Genomic DNA, 27132 nt, shown 5'->3' with positions numbered 1-27132 from the left:
ATACACACACAGTATGTAAAAACTGCAAAATTAAAGAATCATGCAGTCGCAGAAAGAGGGAAAACATGCCTAAAATGCCAAGAACGTGTTAAACTTCAGTTGCTAGTACCTCGTCGTCCTGCCCCCTTCATTTCTATGTGTGTTGTGGTTTTGTTATCCCGCTTTCTTTAAGAAAGAACTTAAGCCCTGACTGCTTTACAGCCTCTATTATTGCGTGGACAAATTTTATTCAACCTCATGGCAGATAAAGCCCTAGGATCCAATGAGCCAACCCATCAGCCACTATTTATAAGAATTTTTTATATTTGGGCACATGATTGCTTAATTTCAAGTTGACATTGAAGCCATAATGCTGGGCTTAACTTTCAATGTGGTAATTATCCATAAGACATGAAGTGATGAATAAAACATGATGGACTTTAAGTTGCAGATTGCACTAGCTAGCTTGGATATGTTGTAAACCTGGATGTAATAATTATGCATAATACAAGTATTAGTACATTGTAGTCATGTGATGATGCCGACAAGTTCCCAAGCATAATTCTAGAAATTTACGTTAGTTTTCAGCTATCTGTGAGCGAGTATGTGCAGCAATATATGAAGGCAGCGTTTTAATTTTTTGGGCATTTCTGAATGCTTTAATAAATGGTGGTAAATGTATCTACAATTGATTTTAGACTTTTTTGCAGGGAACTCAACTGTATGATTATGTGCGATATGTTTTGATGATATAGTGAAAACTAATGCAATAAAAAACTAGAACATGCCTATCTGCATGGTTGCATAGTTCTCAAAAGTAAAGCTAGCTTTATTGTACTAATTTATTTGCCTTCATGTGTAAGCTGACGCCAAGTTCCTTGTGCATCCCATTTCTTTGTGCTTAGATACTGGCGCTGTGAAGTACACATGCCAGTAGGCATTATGAGGAGGTTTTACACACTACTTCCATGTTGCTTTAGTGCTGTGAATTATATATAGTGCTTGGTCTGTACTGTATAGCGTGTTGTTTCATGTGTTCAGCATTGGGTTCAGGTTATCTGCACTTTTGTGCAGATAACGTGCAGATGATTTGCAGATGATTTGAGGAACACTACAGATGATTTGAGGAACAGAGACGTCGCGAAGAAAGAGAGGAAGAGATCCGTCGCAAAGAAAGAGATGAACAGAGGCGTCGTGAAGAAAGAGAGGAACAGAGGCATCGCGAGGAAAGAGAGGAACCGAGGCATCGCGAGGAAAGAGAGGAACAGAGGCATCGCGAGGAAAGAGAGGAACAGAGGCGTCGCGAGGAAAGAGGGGAACACAGGCGTCGCGAGGAAAGAGAGGAACAGAGGCGTCGCGAGGAAAGAGAGGAACAGAGGCATCGCGAGGAAAGAGAGGAACAGAGGCATCGCGAGGAAAGAGAGCAACAGAGGCATCGCGAGGAAATAGAGGAACAGAGGCATCGCGAGGAAATAGAGGAACAGAGGCATAGCGAGGAAAGAGAGGAACAGAGGCGTCGCGAGGAAATAGAGGAACAGAGGCGTCGCGAGGAAAGAGATGAACAGAGGCGTCGCGAGGAAAGAGAGGAACAGATGCATCGCGAGAAAACAGAGGAACAGAGGCGTCGCGAGGAAAGAGAGGAACAGAGACGTCGCGAGGAAAGAGAGGAACAGATGCATCGCGAGAAAACAGAGGAACAGAGGCATCGCGAGGAAAGAGAGGAACAGAGGCGTCGCGAGGAAAGAGAGGAACAGAGGCGTGGCGAGGAGAGAGAGGAACAGAGGCATCGCGAGGAAAGAGAGGAACAGAGGCATCGCAAGGAAAGAGAGAAACAGAGGCGTCGCGAGGAAAGAGAGGAACAAAGGCGTCGCGAGGAAAGAGAGGAACAGATGCATCGCGAGGAAAGAGAGGAACAGAGGCGTCGCGAGGAAAGAGAGGAACAGAGGCGTGGAACAGAGGCATCGCGAGGAAAGAGAGGAACAGAGGCGTCGCGAGGAAAGAGGAACAGAGGCGTCGCGAGGAAAGAGATGAACCGAGGCATCGCGAGGGAAGAGAGGAACCGAGGCATCGCGAGGAAAGAGAGGAAGAGAGGCATCGCGAGGAAACAGAGGAACAGAGGCGTCGCGAGGAAAGAGAGGAACAGAGGCGTCGGGAGGAAAGAGAGGAACAGATGCATCGCGAGAAAACAGAGGAACAGAGGCGTCGCGAGGAAAGAGAGGAACAGAGACGTCGCGAGGAAAGAGAGGAACAGATGCATCGCGAGAAAACAGAGGAACAGAGGTGTCGCGAGGAAAGAGAGGAACAGAGGCGTCGCGAGGAAAGAGAGGAACAGAGGCATCGCGAGGAAATAGAGGAACAGAGGCATCGCGAGGAAAGAGAGGAACAGAGGCATCATGAGGAAAGAGCGGAACAGAGGCCTCGCGAGGAGCAGAAGCGCCGTGAGGAAAAAGAGGAAAGTGAACGCATGCTACCGAAACGAAACGCCTACCGAAACGAAAAGAAAGATTATTTGTATAATTTTTTTGATATACCTCAAAGGCTCCCCAACATAGGGTTCTACGTGAGGGTCTGGGCAAACAATATAGAGTTAATAAAACAATGATTCTATGGCATTTCTAAAATCCGTGTCGTAATGATGGATGAAATTGAGGGAACATCTTTGTAGTCCCTGGCTGCCTGAGCGAAAAAGGAGTGATTGTTGGGTGTGGCACAAGCAGGGGGTGTTTAGACGGGCTTGTGGTGACATGTGCGAGCTGAAGTACGATGGGCTGATTGAATGGGAGAGTAATATAGATACGTATTTTACATTTTGTGATACAAGGATAGTCTAGAAATCTTACGGCATAGGTCAAAGTTAGGCAGACCAGCTTTTCTTTTAAGGGTATTAACACTGGTGTAATATGAGTAATCTAAGTAGATGAATCTAACTGCGCGGTTTTGACAAGTTCGATGGACTTACTTAGGTTAATTTGAGGTGGGTCTCAAATGGCATATGCGTAGTCTAGTTTTGGGAGATTTAGTGTTTTGTAGGCTAATAAATTCACTGATGGAGGGGCAAGATGTAAGTTACGACGAAAGTAACCGAGAGCTCTGTTAGCATTGTTAACTATTTTACTTACGCGAAAAGACCAAGTTTCTGTTCTGTGAGATGTTAACACCAAGATATTTAAAACTTGGGGGGACGCTTAAGCTTCGCCTTTAAGAGTTGAACGCGATAGGGATATCCTGCCCCTAGTGCGCACTTCGAACACTACGAGTGTTTAACAGAATGCGCGCACTAAGGTGTGAGCCTTATGTAATGGGTAGCATGCTTTAAACCAGGGGCAATTATGCGCGAGAAACTTTTTCGAAGTTGCGATGCACCCACTACGTGGTATTAAAGGAATACGCGCAGTAATGTACCTTCTGTAATGGGTGGCTGTCTTTAAACCACAAAGTCGTTGTGATAATGACATGGTGTGACGCCCGATGGCAATGTACGCTTGTACCACGCAATATTACTGCGATATTGCATCTCGTACTGTGACACCTGTATACAGGACGCGTATTTTTGGGAAGCATGAAAGTTACTTTCAGTGCAGCTCCAAGCAGAGGCGTGGCTATGTGGTAGAACGCCTGCTTGCCACGCAGACGGCCTGGGTTCGATTCTCACCTGGACCCAATATTTTTATTATTTATTTTATTTGCAGCTTTTTCGATTTTTCGGTCACGGACAAGATGATGATTTTTCGCTCACAACCAGCGGTGCCGACGCCGACGGCGGAATTTCTGCGATACGAGCTCTTTAACGCTATCGCGTTAATAGAACTGAGAAAGACGCTATGGAATCAATTATATTACCGATAGCGGTGGGTAAGTTCTCGCGTCTGTGAAATGAAAGAAGTGCAGTTTTATTAGTATTTAAAACCATGAACCATTTGCGACACCACTCGTCGAGTTTTAGTAGGTCACGCTGGAGAGTAATTGTATTTGAAACGTTAGTAATAGGCCGGTAGAGTACACAGTCGTCAGCAAAAAGGCGGATGTGAAATATTATCGGGTAAGTCATTCATGTAAATTAAAGAGAGGAGGGAGCCTAGAACTGTACCCTGTGGCACACCGGAGATTACGTTAGAAAGGGAGTTGGCGAAGGCTCAACCTGGAACAGAGCTAGTACAGTGGCGCGAGAGAAAGTGCGCCGAATGACACACCTGATGCCATCCTACGCAGTAGGAGGGGAAATGGGTCTTTTTCTTGTGCACTTTGAGCGCACGTGTGACAAAATTTTGACAAAGACACGTGACCGCAGCGATTGCTTACGCTGCTGCCATAGGAAGTAGCTGCCATTTGAAGTAGCTGATATTATAGCCCGCATGAGAAGGAAGACGCAGATGACTGCGACGAGGTCAAAGCGAGTTCGTTCAAAAGGTACAGCTTCTCAGCAGGAGCGTTCAGGCAAAAATGTTCAGAGGCCGCGAAATCCAAAAATGAGTCATGCCCAGAGTACGCGTACAAATTAAAGATAAATCTGGACGAATGGCCTAGAGAGGAGGGTGCGCTCGGGGACATGGAAAGGCCTCTACAGTGCAGTGCGTAGGAGCAGTTTTTCCGCCGGCTACCTGAAGACATTAGGAAGTGGACTCAGGATTAGCCAAGCGTAGATACTATTGCGAGAGCAGCCGAGCTCGCTGAGGAGTATGTAACTCGTCGTGCTGTCAAGGCAAAGAAGCCCCTAGGAAGGAGATGGGTAAAAATACCGACCATATAATTATGTCCATCTTATCATAAATATATGATGGACATATAAATATGTCCGTCAGCTTCATAAACCGCAGAAGGCACGTGTCATCCTCCTCTATGCTTTCAGGTAATGCGGCCTACTATACGCATGTTCCCGTGTAACCATTTCTTTTCGCAAATGTATGTTCAATGGGTGTTAGATAATTGTAAAGAAAAGCACAATGCTGGATGTAACATGGACGCCTAGAGAACGGCGCCATTAAACGCAAAGAGCAAACAAGTACACGTGACTGCTTCGACCTACTTGCTGAAGCTTTGCCTCAGTTTGCGCCGTTTGCATACGCAATAACAGATTCCACAAAACACAGGTGTTCCAGAAAACATATAATACACCAATAACGCCAACCTTGATGCCTTATTGGGAAAACGGCATCTCAATGAACGATCACACTAGAAACAAGGGTAGTTGCAACTACTAAACGTTATCGTAGTAACTACCATTCGCCATCTTTGTAACAAAATCCAGCGAGTGGTAATACCTTCACTAGCTGAAAGAGGTAGTAACAATTTCCAAAGGTACTCACAAAATGTTTGTAACCACTACTAACGCGCCCGTTCGCCTGCATGATTCGCCTGCTGTGCTTAAAGGTCAAATTCATTAACAACGTCGCATGGAAGCTTCAGGTATTCATGCGCGTAATGTGGTGAATGTGAACAGCCCATAGTATACATAGCAAGGCTAGTAGGCGACAAGTAGTGCGCAAGCATTTTCTGTTCTATTTGTACCGGTACCTTCTGGAAGCAAGATGCTTAATTCTGGTGAGTACAAACGCATCAGGATAAATGATTAATGTTAAGATTGTGGATTTTCTTATCGTGCTCTCCGATTATCTGTAATAGGCTGTTAACACGTTGATGTGAAAGCCTGCTCTAACTTAGCACACCTTTTATGTTTTTTATGTATAAATAAAAGACAAGTAATCTTAATTCACCGTATTTAAATGAAACTGTCAGGACGATGTAGTAAGCTTACTAACGTACCCTCTACGTACGTGAACGTACCCCGTGCAACGCGTTTTTGAGGTATAGACATCCGTGTAAGGGTCGTCGTAAATGTACGTCGAAAGCGCGAAGGCTTTGCTGCATAATGATTTATGTCCTTCAAAAGGGGTCGTGCAACAATTTCTTTTTTACGACAGAGACTTGCCCTTAAGGCATAATATTTGTTGGGTATATTTGTGATAAATGTGCGCCGTTAGGCCGGTGTTGTCTATGAAGTGAAGAAGTGTCTTGTGGAATGTGTTGTCATGTATCCATCGGTCATAACTGTTTGTGTCACTGTAGCGAAGACCAGCTTGCAGGAGATGACGGGAGCGTTCCGACTGTAATCCTTGGCATGTCCATATAAGGTAGTATGCATCTGCTTGCATCACCGGAACAGAACAGTACGGGAATGTATCACCAACTGGTAATTGCGACCAGTTCCACGTTCAGAGAACAGCTGGTGTAAGGGCCACCCCTGCCCGAAGCCTCCTAAGCACGACTTCCTCCGCCCTAGTAAGGTGAAGGGGGAGAGAGCAGACACACTGTGGGATAAGAGCGCGTGTATCCTGCCGGAGAACATTTTTACGGGCACGGAGTGTATTTAGGGGTTGAGGTGGAAGGGGAATAGATGGGAGGTCTGTATTAGGAGGGCAGTGTGCCTGTTGGTCAGCAGCAATATTGTGAGGGTTCGCAGTATGGCCTTGAATCCAGTGTACCCTTATGCAAGTGCCTGTATTACGGTTCATCTTATGTATCGCCTCGCAGATTTCCATCACCTTGTGAACTTTCTTGAGTTCCTGGACAGCCGCTAAAGAATCGGTGAATACGTCAAGTTGCCTAATTGTAGACAGCTTAGAGGTGACATCCCGCACTGCGTCATGAATGGCTTGAAGTTCCATTACAAGAGGGCTGGCTTCCGTAGATACGCTGGTGACCACTGATGAAATTATGCGTGGTACTAAGGAATGATGTCCTTCCGCCGTCTTGTAGGATGGCAGCATCTGTATAGACTTTGCAGACGTTAGCGCATGGTGCTTCGATGACAGATCGTTCGTCAATTATACCTGATGTAGCGCTGCGCCGTAACTTGGTTATCTTATTAGATGTGATGGTGGTGAATTCCCAGGGAGGCATTGTATCGGACTGATGGTCAATAGGAGACCCGCGTTGAAAGTGGGCATGCAGCGCAGCAACAACCGGAACAAGTTGCTTTTTTATTTCACGCACTTTTTCCCTTTGCGAAATTAGCTCTGCAATTGTGTTAAGCTGGGCGTGCTCCTGTAAAGTTGGTATCGGGGTGATGCGAGGTAACAGTGTTATTGTGCGCATGGCATCCCGGTTAATAGTCTCCAACTGTGCCAGCTGTGCCAAAGTTAAACGTTGAAATTGCGCCTGATATACAATTCTTGGATGTAGAACTGTGCGCACGAGCCGTCGAGCTACATCAGTACGAGCTCCAGCTGCTTTTGATGCAATGCGGCGAATCAGATGAAGCGTTTTTGTGGAACTCTGCCTGACTTTGCGGAGCCAGTGCGCACCACTGCCGGACCGGTGAATGTCAAGACCCAGTATGCGGACCTCCGAAGCCTCAGGAATTGTCACTGTGCCAAGTGTAAACGTAAAGGGGCACTGCGTGATCTTTCTGCGTCCTGCCTTGATAGCCACTACAACATAGCTTGATTTTTGGGCGAAAATGTCTAACCCTGCGTTCCGAGTGTAGTTCTCGAGTACATCAAGGGCTTGCTGAAGCTGTTGAGCTTGTCTTCAGACGTCTTTATGCACAGACCACAAAGTCACATCATCAGCATATTGTTACGTGAATGACGACTCGGTAGACTGTAGTCCGTAGACTATCTACACGATATATTTACAGGAGTGGTTGCAGCGCTGACCGGTTCAGCCAAGAGCCCGAGCAGAGAGAGATCTTCCTTCTCTTCGTCCGGCGCACACGCGCATGGTGCAAGGGCCTGGCAGTATGCGTGTAGCATAATCACCGGCGACAGAAGCGCCGTCTCGGCGCATCAGATGTCAACGTCACTGGGAGAGTGGTAGGGCTTCAAGCGTGCGACATGTACGATATCGCTGGCCGGTGTGGAAGATGAAGGCGACGAGGCGACAGGAGCGATTTCATAAGTTACCGGGGTAACCGCACGAACGACTCTGTATGGACCTGTGTATCGAGACATCAGTTTTTCCGACATCCCAACGTGACGGGTGGGCGACCACAGCAGGACCAAGGAACCGGGCGAGAAGTGTACGTCTCGGTGTCTGCGATCGTACAACCGCCGTTGGTTTTCTTGGGAAGTCAAAAGGCGAGTGCGGGCGGTTTCACGTGCATGGGCAGCCCTGGCGACAGCGTCAAGGGCATATTCACTGGGCGGTACTGCGGGAAACGGGATGGTGGTGTCCAGGGGCAACGTTGGTTGTCGGCCGAACAACAGAAAAAATGGAGAGTAACCGGCAGTGTCGTGGCGCGAAGAATTGTACGCAAATGTCACGTATGGCAAAGCAAGGTCCGAGTCGGAGTGGTCGGAGGAAACATACTTCGCAAGCATGTCTGTAAGTGTTCGATTGAGACGCTCCGTGAGGCCATTTGTCTGCGGATGGTAGGACGTAGTAAGCTTGTGCCTCGTTTCACATGACCGCAGAATGTCGGCTATGACCTTCGACAGAAATGTGCGGCCACGGTCCGTAAGCAGCTGGCGTGGAGCTCCATGTTGCAAAATCACGTCGTGTAGGAGTCAGTCGGCGACATCGGTGGCGCAGCTTGTTGGAAGAGCTCGTGTGATGGCGTAGCGCGTGGCGTAGTCTGTGGCCACAGCTATCCACCTGTTGCCAGAGGAAGACACGGGAAACGGGCCAAGTAGGTGTAAGCCAACGCGAAAGAACGGTTCTGACGAAATGTCAAGGGGTTGAAGGCACCCGGCGGGAAGCATGGATGGTGTTTTGCGGCGCTGACATTTCTCACACGCCGCAACATATCTTCTGACGGAGCGTGAAAGCCCTGGCCAAAAGAAGCGTCGGCGGATGCGGTCGTAAGTGCGCGATACACCAAGGTGACCGGCCGTTGGAAGGTCATGAAGTTCGTGAAGGACAGCCGAGCGGAGGTGTTTCGGAATAACAAGCAGCAGGGCTGGTCCATCTGGGTGAAAACTGTGGCGGTAGAGTGCACCATCTTGGAGGACGAACGAGCGATGGGACCGGTCGGTAGACGATGATTCTAGGCGTTCGATGATAGTACGCAAGGACGCATCACGGCGATGCTCGTCGCCGATGTTTGTTAGTAAGGAAAGCGAAAAGACGCAAGCGTCGGCGTCGGTGTCAGAAATGGTGCTCGATTCATCGACCGGGTAGCGAGACAGGCAGTCTGCGTCCTGGTGTAGGCGGCCCGACTTGTACGTCACTGTGTAGCTATATTCTTGGAGTCGCAGAGCCCAGCGACCAAGACGGCCAGTGGGATCCTATAGTGAGGAAAGCCAACAGAGCGCATGATGGTCCGTTATTACAGAAAAGTGCGTGCCATATAAATATGGGCGGAACTTTAAAAGAGTGGTAAGTTGGGCTAGTTGGTAATGATCCATCCGTGTTTCCGTCCGTTTTTTGCGCAGTTACATTAAGTACGGAACTTTAAGACTGCCCAGACAAGAGCAAGGCATTCACGCTCTTTAATGGAATAGTTGCGCTCGGCAGCTGTAAGGAGGCGGCTGGCGTACGCGATAACGCGGTTGTGTCCCTGTTGTCGTTGGGCTAGGACGGCTCCGATCCCGTGACCACTAGCATCGGTTCGGACCTCCGTCGCAGCGGATGGATCAAAGTGGGCCAATATAGGCGGCGTTGTCAAAAGTGTGACGAGGGAGAAAAAGCGGCGGTTTGAGCGGGACCCCACGTAAAAGGCACGTCTTTCTTCAGAAGTTCAGTGAGTGGTCGAGCGATTGTTGCAAAATTTTCCACGAACCTTCTGAAGTAGGAACAGAGTCCCACAAAACTCCGGACGTCTTTGGCTGATTGGGGTACAGGAAAACTCGTGACTGCACGAATTTTCTCTGGGTCCGGCTGCACACCTGAAGCATCGACGAGGTGGCCCAAGACTGTAATCTGCCGGCGACCGAAGTGGCACTTCGACGAATTCAATTGGAGGCCAGCTTTGCGGAAAACGTCAAGAATAGCTGCCAAACGCCGAAGGTGGGTTTCAAATGTAGTCGAATATACAAGGACATCGTCGAGGTAACAAAGGCAGGTTGTCCATTTGAATCCTTGTAGCAGAGAGTCCATCATACGCTCGAACGTGGCTGGGGCGTTGCACAGACCGAACGGCATAACCTTGAAGTGGTAGAGGCCACCGGGAGTTACAAACGCAGTCTTTTCTTGGTCTTTCTCGTCCATAGCAATCTGCCAGTAGCCAGAGCGTAGGTCTATTGAAGAAAAGTAGCGCGCGCCGTGTAGGCAATCAAGAGCGTCGTCAATTCGAGGCAAAGGGTAAACGTCCTTTTTCGTAATTCGATTAAGATGGCGGTAATCAACGCAGAAGCGCCACGTGTCGTTTTTCTTTTTAACCAACACGACGGGAGACGCCCAAGGGCTCGATGAGGGTTCAATAATGCCTCTGGCTAGCATCTTGTTCACTTCTTGTTGAATGACCGTGCGCTCTGCGGCAGACACCCGATATGGTCGGCGGTGAATGGGAAGAGAATCACCGGTGTTTATGCGGTGCTTTACAAGAGAAGACTGGCCTAGTGGTCGATTATCGACGTCAAAGATGTCGCGGTAAGAAGCCAAAAGGCGGCTTAGAGCGGCTGATTGCTCAGGTTCGAGGTCCGGGGCGATCATGTGACGTAATTTCATGTCGAGGCGTGTGGTATCCGGCGGGCGACAAGGAACATCTGAGCACACGTCGGCAGCGAAAATGGTGACGTGGTCATCTGATATTGATCGGAGCGTGGCGACTGAGATGCCTTGGGGTAGAACTTGCTTCGTGAAGCCGAAATTTACAACAGGGAGATGTATCCGGTTAGCGGCTACGGTGGCAACGCAGTGTGGTACAGTGATGTCGCGCGCCAGAAGGACATCAGCAATAGGCGTGACGACGTAGTCCCCGTCAAGCACCGGTGAAGACGTTGCCAATTCGGCGAATGTCAGGGCTTTAGGCGGCATGCGAATAAATTCTGTGGTACAAAGGCTGTTCTGGAGCTTGGGGCTAGTATCGGGCAGAAGAGGAAGTTCCAAGCAAAGAGTACCGGCAGAACAGTCAATCAGGGCAGAATGTGTCGAGAGGAAGTCCATCCCTAAGATGAGGTCGTGAGGGCAACTGGTGAGCACGGTAAAGAGGACGGGAACGTGGCGGCCGGCAATGCTTATTCGAGCGGTACACATTCCTGTGACGGCAACAGTACCGCCATCGGCGACGCGTACGGCTTTAGTTGTAGCAGGCGTGAGTACTTTCTTAAGTCAACGGCAGAGATGCGCACTGATGATAGGCACCTGAGTTCCAGTATCAATTAACGCTGTCATAGAAATACCGTCCACTTGCACATCAATTAAGTTCGTGTTCGTAGGGAGCGTCAACGGAGGATTTGGTTCAGACGAAAATGATGCAGCACTACCTCCAGGAGCTGCACGACCTAGCTTTCGGTCCGGGACGAGACGTAGTTCGGCGCCGAGGAATAGCGGCGTGGTTGAGGCGACGGGGAACGACGGCGTTGGGGCGACGGTGACCGAGCAGTAGGACGGCTGTTGGGTGCGTCAGAGGCAGCGTACGTACGGCTGGGCGAATACCGGTGAGGTGCAGCGTATGGGCGAGAAGGCGACGAGAATTGGCCCCAATAAGGCGGCGTCCAGGTGGTGCGGCAGTGACGGGAGACGTGACCCACCCGGTGGCAGCGGAAGCAGATGGGCTTGTCGTCGGGTGTTCTCCATTCCGATGGGTTGCGGGATCTTGGAGGAAAATAGGAGTCGTTGCGGGGTGCACTCGTTGGCGTCGGTCGGTATTCGGGTCGAGAGACAGAGCAGGCGACAGGGAAACCGAGATTGGTAATTTCTTGCCGTACGACGGCCTGGATAACAGAGACCGTGGGGGGTGCTTGGGCAGCGGCTTGGTCAAAGGGTGATGCGTGGAAGGGCGCTGGACTTGCGGCTTCAAGCTCCCGTCCAACGATGCGCGTCACATTCTCCTCAAAGGGTGGTGTGGCGCCGAGATCGGAGCACGTTGATGTGACAGCCGTGTTCGGTAGCCGAGCGAATTGAGGCAGTACGCGGCGGCTTTTCGCCGTTTCGAAGCGGCGGCATTCCTTAATGATGAGGTCGATGATCGACACATTTGTATAGACGAGCAAATTGAAGGCGTCGTCCGCGATGCCTTTGAGTACGTGGCCCACCTTGTCAACCTCGGACATATTTGTTTGTCCACTTTTCGGCACAGCGCGAGTACGTCCTGAATGTACGAGACGTACGACTCGGTCGATGACTGGACACGGGTGGCAAGTTCTTTTCGTGCTGTCATTTGGCGACCGGACGGGTCCCCAAAGATGTCGCGTAGTCGCTCCTTGAAAATGTCCCAGCTGGTGAGCTCGGTCTCATGGGTCTCGAACCAGACACGCGGGGTGCCTCCCAAGTAGAAGATTACGTTGGCAAGCATCATGGTGGGGTCCCATTGGTGAGTTTGGCTAACACGCTCGTACATGCTGAGCCAGTAGTCAACGTCAAGGCCAGCTTGGGCGGAAAATGTACCGGGGTCGTGGGGGTGGGACACCGTAAGGTACGTTGTGGTGGGCGCCGCAGCTGGAGACAGAGACGAGCTGTTGTCAGTGGTAGCCATGGCCGGAGACTGGACGGTGAGGTCGCTGCGAAGCTTCGTGGTGAGGACGGAGAACGTTCCACCTCCACCAAATATGTTACGTGAATGACGACTCGGTAGACTGTAGTCCGTAGACTATCTACACGATATATTTACAGGAGTGGTTGCAGCGCTGGCCGGTTCAGCCAAGAGCCCGAGCAGAGAGAGATCTTCCTTGTCTTCGTCCGGCGCACACGCGCATGGTGCAAGGGGCTGGCAGTATGCATGTAGCAATATATTAGAAACTTCACGTCTGGAATCCGGTGTAGTTGCCAAGCTAGAGGTATTAGTGCAACGTTGAACAGAAGAGGAGCCAAAACGGAACCTTGTGGGACACCTCTGTTGGACGTGAAGCAACCTTCTGGCTTTCCATCTACTCTTATAGCAAATGTGCGGTTGTGAAGGAAAGAGTAAATAAATCTTACGACCCGCGGCGGAAGTCCCAGGTCGATGAGGTTGGAAATAATGACTTCATGGTCTATATTGTCATACGCTTTCCTTTTGTCTGTTATTACAACCGCGCGTACTGCGTGGCTGTGTGGTGAAACCTGTAAAATGTCGTCCGACAAGATAGAAAGCCCATCTTCAGTTCCCAAATGAGAACGGAATCCAATTTGAGCCGGATGGTATTTATTCTCTCGTTCAAGCCACCAGGAAATACGTGTGGCCAGCATCTTTTCAACGAGCTTGCAGACGGTCGCAGTCAGTGAAATTGGGCGTAAAGCTTGCAGGTTATTTGGAGACTTTCCTGGTTTTGGAATCGGGACAACAACTGAATGTTTCCAATCAGATGGGACGTCCCCAGTCTCCCATACTTTATTAATTGCCTGCAGAAGTGTGCCAAGAGTTTCACCTTCCATGTTCTTGAAAAGTTCGTAAGGAATACCGTCTGGACCAGGTGTTGTTCCTTTGTGCGAAGTTTCAATCGCCGCTATTAGTTCGGCCATGCTGAAAGGACTGGATATATCCGATGTGGCACTATGGTCAGAGGCGTCGATTTCGGAGCAGTTTATAGATGGTGCGCTGTCATACTTCGGGAAAAAATGCTCTTGCAGCCTGTTCTGCAAATTCTTGTGGCGTACTTTGCATCGCTAACCTAACGCTTGCTGCAGGGTCAGGTTGCTTGGGACCACGTTCCATCGACCGGAACGTACGCCAAAGTGCCCTGTTTCCCATGCCAGATCCCAGTTTCTCACACCACTCATGCCACCGTCGTCGCGACAGCTGCTTTTCGTGCCGACGCGCCTTTGCTGCTATATGGTTAGCACGAGCACGGCTACCTGGTACATCTGGATTCATCGACGCATACACTTCTGCCTGACGTCGCTTTGCCCAAAGTTGCAAAAGAGTGAGGTCCGGTTGAGGTTGGCCTTCGTCAACGGTGGTCATGATTGTGTTACTGCGGCGCAGTTCTTGTAAAACGGGAAGAATTTCCGATGGCTCTGTGGGTACTTTATCAATCAATAATTCCCGAAATTTATCCCAATGCGTGATTGCTACTCGTCGTCGAATTTTCTTTATGCATCTTCTTTGTAAACCAATTATGATTGGCATATGATCCCTGCCCCGCCACTGCGGCGTCCCAGGACCCAACCATCACGTGAGATCTGGAGCGTGCGTTCTAGATACTGTGCGTACAGAACAGGTAGACACAGCGTGATGGTTCAACAGTGTAAATGTGGCATCAGTCTTTATGTTTTTTACTTGGCATCCTCTTCGGGAGTTGTACTTGTATCCCCAATCTGTATGCGGAGCATTGAAATCTCCACTTACGAGAATAGGAATGCCCGGGTATGTGGAACGTAGATGTGCTATCCATCCCAAGTTCAAACGTGTGCGCTGTGGTCTGGCATAGAAAGAATCTAGAATGACAGGAGTCTTCAATGGTCGTGTCAGGACACCGACAACTTCTTGATTGTCACCACACCATGGTTCCATGTTAATCACTGTATGAGGAATATGCGATGACACATATACTGCGGCTTTTCCCGGAGCTGAAGCCATTGTCGTTGCACGTCTATCTCGCATAGACGGGTAATGATATCCATTAAAATTATGTAGGGAGCATAGCTTATTATGCTCTTGAATAAGCAGTGCCCATACATGTAGCTTGTTGTATTGAAGCCTGGTTTTAATTTATGCTAACTTGGAGCTTAAGCCTCGACAATTCCACTGCAGAATTCCATCCTGTGTCAGCTGCTGCAGAGAGTTAGCCATGGTGCAGGCAATCCTGTATGAGTAGCGTTAGTTGAGCTAGTTGATCTAAAACTGCTGTCCAAACAGCTTGGTTGACCTGTTGTGCCGGGCGGGTTGCAGGCGTAACTGGGGAATTCGCACTCAGGGATTCGTTGCGTGTAGGTCCTGCTTTCTGACGCCGCATAATTACCAATTCTTTATGTTTGCGTAGTCTCTCAATCTCTCTGGCCAGTGCGTCAATCCGAGCGTCAATGTCATCATGGCCATCATCCGATTCAAGCGATGGTGCAGCTAATTTTTGCTGCTTAGTCTGGGACTGTTTGCCACGTCTAAGCACAGAATCCCAGGCAGCACGCCGCCATTGGACCGATCTCGGCCCAACGTCGGCAAATGACGGCAGCAATATTGGCCCCACGTCGGCAAATCACGCTCGCGCTACTTTCACCCGCATCGGCCCGACGTCGGCTAGCCGCCTTTGGGCCGATGCGGGCTTGCCGGCTTCGGGCCGACGTGGGCTAGCCAGCGTCGGTCCGAGACGGGCCTGTCGTTATTCAGCCGATGATGGCAAGCCGTCATTGGGCCTATGTATGCTAGCCGATGCTGGCGCGGTGTCGGCCCCGCCGACGTCGGGCAGCCGTCGGCGTGACCGTTTACACACGTTATTATGTTTTAGCAGTGGTGGCTTACCGTGCGTTAAGCACGGTAGTACTGTACCGTCGTGGTCGGCACGTAGCTAGTTTATATGGAGACACCGGCGGTAGCTGCTCGATACGTAAAGTAACCTGATCAGGCAGGCTGATACATGTGTTATAAAGTAAAATGGCTGCGTGCCGACCACGGCAGTTCGGTATTACTGTGGTTACTGTACTGTAAGTCAGCAGCGCTAAAATAGACTATTAGCGGCCCAACGACATTCATCGACTGCCATTGGTGCCATATTCGAAAAATGCTTCCTAATTAGAACGACTGCTCCACTGATGTCTTAGTGTGCGATTAAGACCCACAATTCTGTCGAACCGTGCAAGGCCGAGAACGAAAGTCAATATTGTCTCAAACAAAACTAAATTGATGAAAGGCCTGCTGCACCAACTATGCATGCGTCTGAGAAATTAAAGAACAACACATTCGCAAGGTGTTAAACACAAATTTATTCACAGATATGAACACACGCCAGCAGTTCCGGAATAATTATGCCATAAAGGAATATCTAAACATCTATAGATACCGTAGCCAACATCTAAAACAACCCTACAGCCACCGTATTCCTCAAAAAAAGCAGGACAATCCAATCGAGAATGGGATCAGGCGCAAAATCATAGGCGTGAGCAGGGTTCCCCTTCAGAGGGGGTGGGGGGGAAGGTTCATCGCGGCGCCCCCCCCCCCCCCTATTAAGTCAATGTGTTTGGCAGACCTTGCGCCCACCTCTTCTTAGGTGACTACGGGGGCCGGCCGCCCCCCCTGCCCCACTGTGCGCACGCCTATGCGAAGAGTTACAATCTCTTTAACGTTATGCGCGGCACATTCACTATAAATATTGAAAGAACTAGAACGGGCAAAAATAGGAATAAGGATTAACGAAGAATATCTTAGCTACTTGCGTTTTGCAGACGATATCGCGCTTGTCAGTAACGACGGTGCCGAATCACGAAAAAAAATGTTAGGCGGCTTGCCGAAAAAGCGAGATTAAGAGTGGCAACTAGACTAGAAGATCGTGTATACGCGTGAGCTAATTACGAGCAGAGGAGCTACCCCCCCCCACGTTTATTAAGTTCACCAAGGAACGGTAGGCATTCGCAACACACGACTGGCAATTAAATTAGCTTTATCCTTTAAGCGGGAATTGCAATTTTTTCAGTGATATCTTAAGGGCCAAAAAGATGGATAAACTGCTGCACGCGACGCGAAAAACATTGCGAGCGGTACCACAAGATCCCATGAACTCTACATCTAAACAAGATAGACAGGCACGCATTCCTAATCTAAAGGTAAGATTGTAACAGAAAGGAATCGTGCATAAAAACCACTCACGTGTGCCCGTTGGATCGCTAAAAACACGAGCGAATAAAAAAATGCAAGCGCACCATATCACAATACACAAAACACGATGGTCAATAGAGAATACGCAATAAGAAGAGTACAAAAATCTGATGACACGTAACAGCAGTGAACACGCGGCCTTATATGAGGTGAGCATGGAAGCAGGGGGCCACTGGTTTCTCGCTGCGGTGATCTCTGCCGAAAACAATGCCGGAATCCTGCCGCGTATCCGTCTCGTGCACGATTTTGACTTTCCACCACACATGTCCACACACCGCACTTCTTGAAGAATTCTGCTGGTCGGAGTGAAAAAAAAAACCTACTCCCGCAGCTACGATTGTCCCGCCGTCTGGAAGGCTACCCTACCCTGCCTGGTCAAGCGAGTTTCGCGACAATGACTCTGAACGAGGGGAAGTGAGGGAGGGGGGGTAGAGGTTGAAGAAGACGAAAAAAAAAATGCGAATTCTCCCTTCTTGAAAGCACGGCTCAGCCTAACACAATGGTGTGCGATCCCCCCAGCATGTCTATGGGCATGCCGTTTGAGAAAGGCGTTCGTCGAATTTTCAATGCATCACTTGTTGCCACACGTCGCTGCATGAAAACTTTGCGTACACCACGTTGGAGCCGCATTTTTCATCGTATTTCACGTGCCATAATTATAATTTTATGCGACTGTTTCTGAAAGCACGTGGGAAGCAATCGTTGAGCGAGATTTTTACGTGAAAAAGATATGTATGTCGCAAAATGGACGGCAAAGAAGTGCAAATGCGAACTGACAAACACGTGGCAAACACGTGTTTGTCAGTTTGTTAGAGATGGTCAGCGGGCTAGTTGATTTGTAAACATTCAAACGACAAAACGTGTCTTCACTTCGCCCGGTCTTTTTTGCACCATACCTATTTTTCTCAAGTAATGAACCAACTAGCTCAGCAACACGCACGCCTTGCTGAGCTTTTACTATTTTCATAAAGTGAAATTATGTGACATCACTGAAGCAAATGCGCTTGTTACGCTTCACCCTAACACGCGCGTGAGTAAATATGTGTAAACACAGAGATCGCAAACTGTCCGTGTAGTATATGAGCGCTGGCGGCACACATTCAGTGGCTGAAAGGATATAGCGCTATAAGTATGATGACGGGCTCGATTTATGCACAGAATTAGTATTCACATAAAACTTCTTCCGCTAAAAGCATTCGTGCGGGAATGTTTGGGTAAATTTTGATGCTGGATACATTAGCGAAGTCGGCCGACCAGTGGCAAAAACATTTACGAAACAGAAGTACTTCGAATTTGACCCATGAAGTTAATGGTATGTGTTATAACGTTTCAACGTTTTTGATAGCATTGAACAACTGGTCAACGAAGTGGCCATCTAATTTCAGTCAGTTATTCTTCTAAAGACCACCTTTTTCGGTAGAAAAGTGACTGCGCTAGTGATAGTTGTGAGTCATTGTCATAGCAGAAACGAATAAGAGAATGCAAGCTATTCAGTCGGCGATACTTCGCGCCCTGAGTCGTACGTGCGGCATTAGCACGGTACAATATTTGAACTTTGTTATTTGTGCTAGTACAGCAATCCATGTAGCGGTATTCTACAGCTTAAGCTACAAATATTCAAGCGCCTAATGCTCTATTGCATTACGATTGTATCCTAGGCGGGCGAGCTGCCGGGCTTCTTCGGCGGGCTAAAGGTACAGCGCAACGTCCAGGTTATTCTCGTCACTGACGGCCGGCAACACGGCGTCCAGCGTCGTTGAGGGGCTTCCGTGAACTAATTTGAACGGCGTCATATGTGCGCCGTTTCTTACACTGCCGTGTTAACCTCAGGTTATGTGCGGAAGATATAGCGTCCCATGTCATGTGTACGATGTACAGTACATTGCCAGCATGTCGGCGAGGGTTTTATTTACCCGCTCGGTGAGGCCATTCGCCTGCGGGTGGTGTCCGTCGGTGACTTGTGTGGCTCTATTTCAAGATGGTTTGCGTTAGCTCTGCCGTGAAAGACGTACCTCTGTCGGTGACAAGGACTTTTGGAGAGCCGCGACGCAGGAGGACGTTCTCAACAGGGCATGTATAACTGTCTGAAGGGAGACAAGAAAGTTCCAACATCGTCGATAAGCCATCGGCTCCGCCGATGTCAGCTGAAGCACGGCAGAATGACGGCATGCTCGGCCCAATGGTGCCGGTGAAAACCATCGGCTCGGCCGATGTCGGCGAAAGTACGGCAAAACGGCGGCTAACTCGGCCCAATGTTGCCGGTGAAAGCCATCGACTAAGCCGATATCAGCGGAAGAACAGCAAAACGCCGGCAAACTCGGCCCAATGTTGCCGGTGAAAGAAATCGGCTAAGCCGATATCGGCGGGAAGACGGCAGAAGGCCGGATAACTCGGCCCAATGTTGCCGCTGAAAGACCAACATCGGCTGAAAGGCGGCAAAGTCGGCCCAGTTTTGCCGGCAAAATTCAACGGCTCCGCCGATATCGGCGCCAGGCTGGCAATGCTGGCCCGAGGTGGGGCCGCGCACAGCCGCCGTAAAACCAATATCGGCCCGACGTTGTGTGCTGCCTGGGATAGTACAGTTGTATCTCTGGGCCGTGTGTGTCTTCTGCCGGAAGCACCTCCGGCTCTTCAGCAAGAACTTCAAAGCGATTGTTAGTTCTTCTTCAGCATCATCAGAAAACTATGCCGATGGGTAGTCGATGCTCCTGAGAACATGCGAGCCAAGCATTATAGCGCAGCAAGTGGCCAAGAATTTACTGCTATTTCTCAAATGCAACTTGAAGTCATTCCCTCTTCTCTCGACAAATGATGCCAGAGACCCATATGACTGCGCCATAAACAAGTCCACGGCCATTAGTTGATGTGAGCATCGCGATCTGCATAGTTAGTGCGGCGGCCATGGTATGCCGCCAGTTGCACGCGTGTGTACTCGCGATCACGCCGAATGTAAGCCGTGCTGATTATTCAAGAAAATAGGAAAGAAAGGCAGCTAGCGACGGCACCCTAAAGTTGTGGCACTAACTTGCCATATTATTACAAATTCTGACGAGGCCTTCTAGGGCCTGCATAGTTCTTAATCGGCAAAAATGAAGTTTGTTCCTCTCTAAGAGGGCCTGAGAATTAACATACAAATTTTCAAGATACCGTGTTGAGGCCCTGTGGCCAAGACAAAAAAATACTTTTAGTTTTCGACGTCAAGTTCACACTGTTATCTAGAAAATTGAGTGCATTTCTTTATTCCTGTATTTCGTTTTTTGGTAACAAAAATTTCACCGTGATATTAAAAAGGGTAACATTTTCAAAGACTAATTTATACGTAAATTGATTGGTTTTTTCGCTGTGATGTTCCTTTAAACAGGATATGTCGCTATAAGCGATAATTTGCAAATATTTTGCAGATCGCTTGTCGAGCTTCTCTTCCTGCGTCCAAGTGTTATTTATCTTGTTTTCTAAGGCAATGCGTGTATAAAATCGATGTTTTTTGTATTTCAATCTCGAAGAGTCTGCACAACTCCATACATTATTCAAGACAAGTGATATGTATGGACACAAATCGTGAGAAGCATTAGTGCGTGATGATGCTGACCGATATACTTACGTTCTCTATAGTCAATATGCTGAAGTTTACCATTACTGATTGGTTGTGGAAATATTCTTCAGCCTATAAAATAAAGGCATGATTGAAATGAGTTCGCGAACTTCGCATTTCAGGATTTAAATATAACAATCAGACACGTAAAAGTGAACGTGTCAATTATTTCGACAACCTGGAGTTTACTAACAATATGGGGGATAATGGGACTCATTCGACCCATTAATGAAGAGATGCTTCCTTCGAAGTTGTCCATCGCAAGAACCACAGTGTTACTCTAGTGCCATCCCTCTCAGGTATTTAAGTGTTGCAGGAAAATAATTCGTTCATTAACAATCTGGGGCGCGAAGGGCGCGTTGAGGTGAGCATGTTTTAAGGCTACAGCCTCAGATGCCTCATCAAACACGTCGCTGACGAAATCGTTGCAACACGAAGCGATAGAAAAAATCATCATGAGATGACGTTATATTTTGGCGTCATCATGACGTCACAGGTCACGAGGATTTGTGACGTCCCTATGACGTCGCGCAACGTGAAGTCGCCACACGACATCGTTGCTTGGTTAAAAGAAGGGCAATCTAGGAGGCAGTGCCGAAGACCACGTGAATTGCTGAAAGATGCGATGCCTTCGATAATAGAAGCAGTGTAAAACCGCGTTAGGTGCAGAGCTTTTAGGGAAGGGGGATAGTTCAAAACAACAACAAGAACCACGATAATATTAATAAAATATTAATATGAATAATAATATTAAAAATAATATTTGTTGGGTTTTACGTGCCAGAACCATGACATCACTATGAAAGAAGCCGTTGTGGAAGCATCCTGAATTTGCGGCCACTTGGGGTTCTTTAACGTGCACCTGCATCTAAGCACACCAGCATTTTGCGTACATCAAAATGTGACCGTCACGGCCGGGCTACAATTCCGCGACTGTCGGGTCAGCAATCAAGCCCCATGACCACCAGACCGCGGCGGATATGGATAAACACAATTAAGTCAGTCATTCAGTTTATTTTCCTTAATACACCCCCCCCCCGGGCGGCGAGAGAGGGGTTATTCCATGATAAATAAGATCACTTTATAAATAATGTTATAAGTACATATACTACAATTATGCATATATATCTCTATATTATAACGCGTCAGTTTAATCACATATACAAACATGAAACAAACATATCTGTACATTAACAAAAGGTAACAAAATAAAATTGGGAGCACAGGTAAAAGAAGAAAACCTCTTTCGCCTTCGAGCTGTCTTAGGCGAGTGCATAAAGTGCCGTGTGACTTTTATTTCCTAGCTGAATTTTTACTTCGTTCCCTGAATTTGTTGAAGCAAGCTTAAGTTCAAGAATTTTTTCTCAGGATTATTAGTTATATACTTTTAACCAGTAATCATCGTTTCTTTTTGTGCAGAACTGGAGCACTACATCAAGCGATAATCGTGCATATTTATACAAGAAGGATGACGCAGTTTTTCTTGAGCTTAGCTTAATAGAAGCATGAGCATGTATTTTACTCTGTCTCAAAAGCTAAAGAGATTTTTTTAAGATCTAGTATTTTTGTTGATACAACCTTAAAGAATACGAACTGTTTATGAAGCCAAGGAATGTGTAGGGGACGTTAATTGTAAAGTTTATTGTACGTTAATCGTACTGGTGATGCCAGCCGGCAAAAAAGAGTGTTTTACACTCGTCGTCATGGCTACGAGCAATGCTGGGCAGTATCGAAGGTACTACAATCATTGACGTTCTATTAATATCTTCTATCAGTACCGTGATACGTCGCGCAAGACGAGGATGCGCATCTGTATTTCCGATTCATTCAATATTGTATGGTGATTCATTAGTAAGATATACACTCGCCCCGGTGGTCTAGCGATTATGGCGCTGGACTGCTGAGCCAAAGGTCGCGGGAACTTATCCCGTCCACGGTAGCCGCATTTTCGATAGAGGTAAGAATGGTAGAGGTCCGTCTATTTAGATTTAGGTGCACGTTAAAGAACACCAGGTGATCGAAGTTTTCGGAACCCTCTACCACGGCGTCACTTATAATAATCATATTCTGGTTTTGGGACGTAAAAAACCAACAATTATTGATAATAAGATACAACATACTGCTGTAGAAACAGCGTCGTGCGAAACATTAAACATTCACTGAACTCCGCATCTATCTATCTATCTATCTATCTATCTATCTATCTATCTATCTATCTATCTATCTATCTATCTATCTATCTATCTATCTATCTATCTATCTATCTATCTATCTATCTATCTATCTATCTATCTATCTATCTATCTATCTATCTGGCCGCCGACGTCATGCTTTCGTGGTCATTTTATTGACCTCATATATGATGAAAATTCCATGGCATCTAGGAAAGGTACGCAATAATTCTTATAGAAACAGCACTGGTTAACCGAGATTCTGGTATGGGACTGTGTAATTGTGGCTCGTGCTGATGAACTGATGCCTATCACTGCTTAAAAAATGGTAGATAGGCGGGCTAGTTGACGTATATAGTTTTTAGGTCGGCTAGTGGTGGCAGACTGTTGGGTAAAGTCACCTATCATTGCATCTTGATGACTAACTATAACGTAGTGGCGGTTAACGCTTCCTAAAGCTGTATAATGGTGACTAGGTTTGGCTAATGCTGGTTAAATGGTGGAATATCCTCGCTAGTGCTTCCTAACTTTGGCTAAGGACTGCCGAGCGTCAGGCGGGGTTATATCAGTGTGTGCTTGTGTGGGCGAGCACATGTATGTTTCGCTAGTAATTAACCAATTTTGGCTAGCACTGGCCACAGTTGCCTATTGACGGCCTATACTGGTTCACTTCCGGCAAGCGTTGTCTGTGTACCATAGCCCTTGATAATTTTTGCTACTGATGGCATACCATTCGGTAATAATGGAACAATTATTAAAGCGCCCATGTGTCTAGTGTATCTTCCTATGTGTCCTCGTCTACACCAGCGCTAAGAAACTGCCTTTCCAATGTCGGAAATTATCGTCAATGTTGTGTTACTTCTATACATTGGTAGCAATGTTGACTAATCCTGGCATGTGCTCGCTACTGTCGGCTGACGTTGGTGAGTACTGAATAATGATTGTTATCCTGCAGTTAGTGTAGACTAGTGCCGGCCCATAGAGCTTAACGACCGGTTAGCGCTGCTTAATGTGGTCTACAGTTGCGCAGTGTACCATATGCGCTTTTGTAACAATGTTATATATCTTACAAATGTACGACTATGAAAATGCAGCTTATTGTAGCGTTTCCCAACCTGACAGAAATGCGCAAACTCTGCTCATGATGTGCATGTCAACGTGCGCTAGCAAGCACCCAACTTCAGTGAAAATGTCATCTGCATTCGAACGTGCGTACGGAATTTACGTCGGACTATGGGATATCATGCTTGGGTCAGAGTGCAGTACTAGAGCACTGCACGGGCCCGGGCCGGGCCGTCCGAAGCGTTTTCCGGCGGGCCCGGGCTGGGCTCGGGCTTGAAAGTGCGGGGCCGGGCTTGAAGCCGCGGGCCTGGGCCGGGCCCGGGCTTGAGGCTGCGGGCCGGGCCGGACTTGGACCCGCTCATTAAAAGGCGTAAGTCGGGCCTTCGAGCACACGCGAACGTTATGCATTGCATGGTCTAAGGTATACTGTGCCAAGCTGAAGTGACACGTGCATAGAGCTGGCGCTTAGTAAAGCTTAACAATGCAAAAAGAAAAACAGTTGAAGTGTTATTTTTTTCACCAGTATAGATATAGATTGGCGCTGTATATTTTCACTAACGTTTCGTCTGCTGGGCGAGACTTTGTCAAAGTAACAAGTACATCGTGGTGGGTTTCCTTATAAACACGCCAGATCACGTATATATATATATATATATATGTGTGTGTGTGTGTGTGTGTGTGTGTGTGTGTGTGTGTGTGTGTGTTATATTCCTTGGTATTACGTGCCAAAACCACGATATGATTACGAGGCACGCCGTACTGGCACCGGATCAATTTCGGCCGCCTCGAGTTCTCTAACATGCACCTAAAGATAAGTATATACACGTGTGTCCTTGCATTTCGCCCCCATCAAATTGCGGCCGCCGTGGCCGCGGGAATCGCACCCGCGTCCTAGGACTTAACAACGAAACAGCTTAACCGCTGAGCTATCACCGCTGGCAAAGCAACATTTCGATGCATGTACACAGGCGTCCACTGTTGAAGGGAACATCGGAGCGTGTGGCGGCAGCTCGGCGCCACCGCCGGCCAGCGGCTGCAACGACTTTCGCGCAGGCGCAGTGCGCGCTGTGAGTCGTGCTCTTTCGTCGTCTGCTTCCGCACTGCGAATCGTCGCGAAGCGAACCGCTGACGCGACGAAAGAGCACTGGGCACGGTGCTCACTGCGTCTGCGCGAATCTCGTTGCAGCCGACGGCCGGCGGTGGCGCCGAGCTGCCGCCACACGCTCCGATGTTCCCTTTAAGAGCGGACGCCTGTGTACACACCGGATTTTCCGTTCGATCACCCTCTACAAAGCGCACGGCATCATTAATAATCATCATCAACAACTAATATCCTCTAGCGGGCCCGGGTCGGGCCTGGTCATGAACAAGCGCGCCCTGGATTAGATTAGTAATGAACGCCCGGGCCCGGGCCGGGCTCGGGCTTGGTACGGTCAAGTACGCCCGGGCCCGGGCTGGGCTAGGGCTGGATTCGGTCATGTACGCCCGGGCCCGGGCCGGGCCCGCGCTTGGAACCACGGGCCCGGGCTGGGCTCGGGCTTCATAAAGTAGGCCCGGGCCGGGCCCGGGCCGTAAAATCCGGCCCTTGCAGTGCTCTATGCAGTACACGTGCCTGGTAATGCCGTGTGATCTAAACAAATACTGAAATCTCCCAGTGACGTCGACCAGCCTTTAAACGCATGAGTCGCAGACAACCAGTGAAGTATAGAGAACTAGCCAATGACTGCTTCGCATAACATTTGGAGCCTAATTGCGTGGAATGTGGAAGTTTTCAACGGAAAGTGGAAATTTTCAACGAAGGTACCCATCCATGATGTGCATACAGTTACGGCACCTGTTGCACCCACTAATCTGCGGCACTTGAACGCGGCAAAGTTCGACGGCTTGTTTATCAAGGAGGGCTCACCAGAACACATAAAGCAGAAACTTTTACAAGAGAGGATGAAACGCTGACAGAAAGAGAGAGAGATGCAGAGGAAGGCCGGAAGGTTAACCAGATATTATAATCCCGTTTGCTGTATTGCGCCTTGGTGGGGAAATATGGGCCGAAAAGATGGCGTCGAGAAAGAAGAAAAACGGGAAAAACGACGCACACACACACAGAGCAACAAAATAACGCACGCAAGAGGGGCTTCCAGATAACAATTGTTCAGAAAGGCCCGTCGATCACAAAAAGCGCATTAGCATTTCCAGGGCCCTCTCCTCTGTCGTTGTGTCGTGTTGAGGGCGTAAAATACTTTATCCGAGAGATGCCGGTCATTTCCCTTATTGAGTGCGTTGCAAAGGGATAGTGGCTCTACTCTGTACTGTGGGCAGTCGCACAAAAATATGTCCAGTTGTTTCTTCATTGCCGTAGTGGTCACGTGCTCAGTTTTCGGCCATCCCAATGCGGAAGGCGTAGGCATTAGTACGCGCAACGCCCAAACGCACTCTACATGAAAGGGTAAAGCATACACAGTGAAACCTCGATGGGAATCAAAGATATGAGGTTGGCTGAAATGAGCCCAGTCGGGGATTCTTGAAGTTCCGCTTATTCTGTTGCAACGCTGTACGTTGGCGAGTAAGCAAGCTGAGCCACCGAGACGCGTCGGTCCTAGAAAGTGGTAGGGGTATTGGTAAACACTGCACTCTCCATGCTGGTATGCTAGGGGTATTCACGTAAAAACATGTCGAAATGAACGACATAGTTTCCCGTATAACAACACCGAAGAACGCCACATCTTTATAACTTATCCAACAAATGCGGCAATCATACATTGCTACCTGTTTAGGCATATGCATTATGTTACACGTATGCAGAACGAAGTCTGATACACTGACTACCTCACTTTGTTGAAAATTAAAATTGCGTGGCGAACCACTGGTATCGCGAGATTTCTATGGTGTTTGATCCGCATTAATCTCTTATTTTCTCTTCTCTAGAGAAGCCTGTCATCAAATATTTGCTATTTATACACCAACGTGGGCTGCAACCTAAAACAAGTCATAATTACAATGTCGTGCAGTTCATTGTATGTTTATGCACTTATCTGCTTACGCTTTTTAAACGGTGGTCGTCTTTAGTAGCGCGTTGGTTCTCGCCACATATCACCTATTTTAGTCAGAAAGGCGAACGCTCACTTTGAATCGTAGAGAAGGCGTCAGGAGGACCATGTGTTTTACCGAACCTGTGCCTGCATTGTTCGTATCAAACACATTTCTGGCAAGTGTCTGTAAGGTTTTACCTTGCCATTATGAGGTGGTCGGCCAGATTATTTAGACCCGATAATGTGTGTGCATAACCCGCTAAAAAAATTTCCCGCCACATAACTTTTCTGGCACAGTGATGTGTTTGTGACAGAGAAGCGTTTCTTGGCCTCTACAAATGATAATAAATGAATTAAAAAGAAAACAAAAGTATGACTGCCTGCTAGAACGAAATATGAAACGTTTCGTTATTGTGCAGCATACAACGGCCCTCTAAGGACTTCATTATTAAGTGTTATTTCGTCAACGATAGAAAG

The 27132-nt window shown here is 48.2% G+C and overlaps 1 protein-coding gene across 1 annotated transcript in view; it reads left to right on the top strand.

Annotated features, from left to right (window-relative positions):
• LOC119403217 (trichohyalin-like) overlaps nt 1-21841 on the top strand; it is an 85143-nt gene extending 63302 nt beyond the window's left edge. The window contains exons 2-4 of the mRNA XM_049418233.1: nt 1113-1924; nt 2032-2417; nt 21816-21841. Of these exons, the coding sequence (XP_049274190.1) occupies nt 1113-1924; nt 2032-2417; nt 21816-21841 (1224 nt within the window). The remainder of the gene's footprint in view (nt 1-1112; nt 1925-2031; nt 2418-21815) is intronic.
• The last annotated feature ends 5291 nt before the right edge of the window (nt 21842-27132 follow it).

Source organism: Rhipicephalus sanguineus, chromosome 8 (assembly GCF_013339695.2).
Source record: "Rhipicephalus sanguineus isolate Rsan-2018 chromosome 8, BIME_Rsan_1.4, whole genome shotgun sequence".
NCBI lineage: Eukaryota > Metazoa > Arthropoda > Arachnida > Ixodida > Ixodidae > Rhipicephalus > Rhipicephalus sanguineus.
Note: the sequence above shows the minus strand (reverse complement) of the source record. Positions and strands in the feature narration are given on the sequence as shown.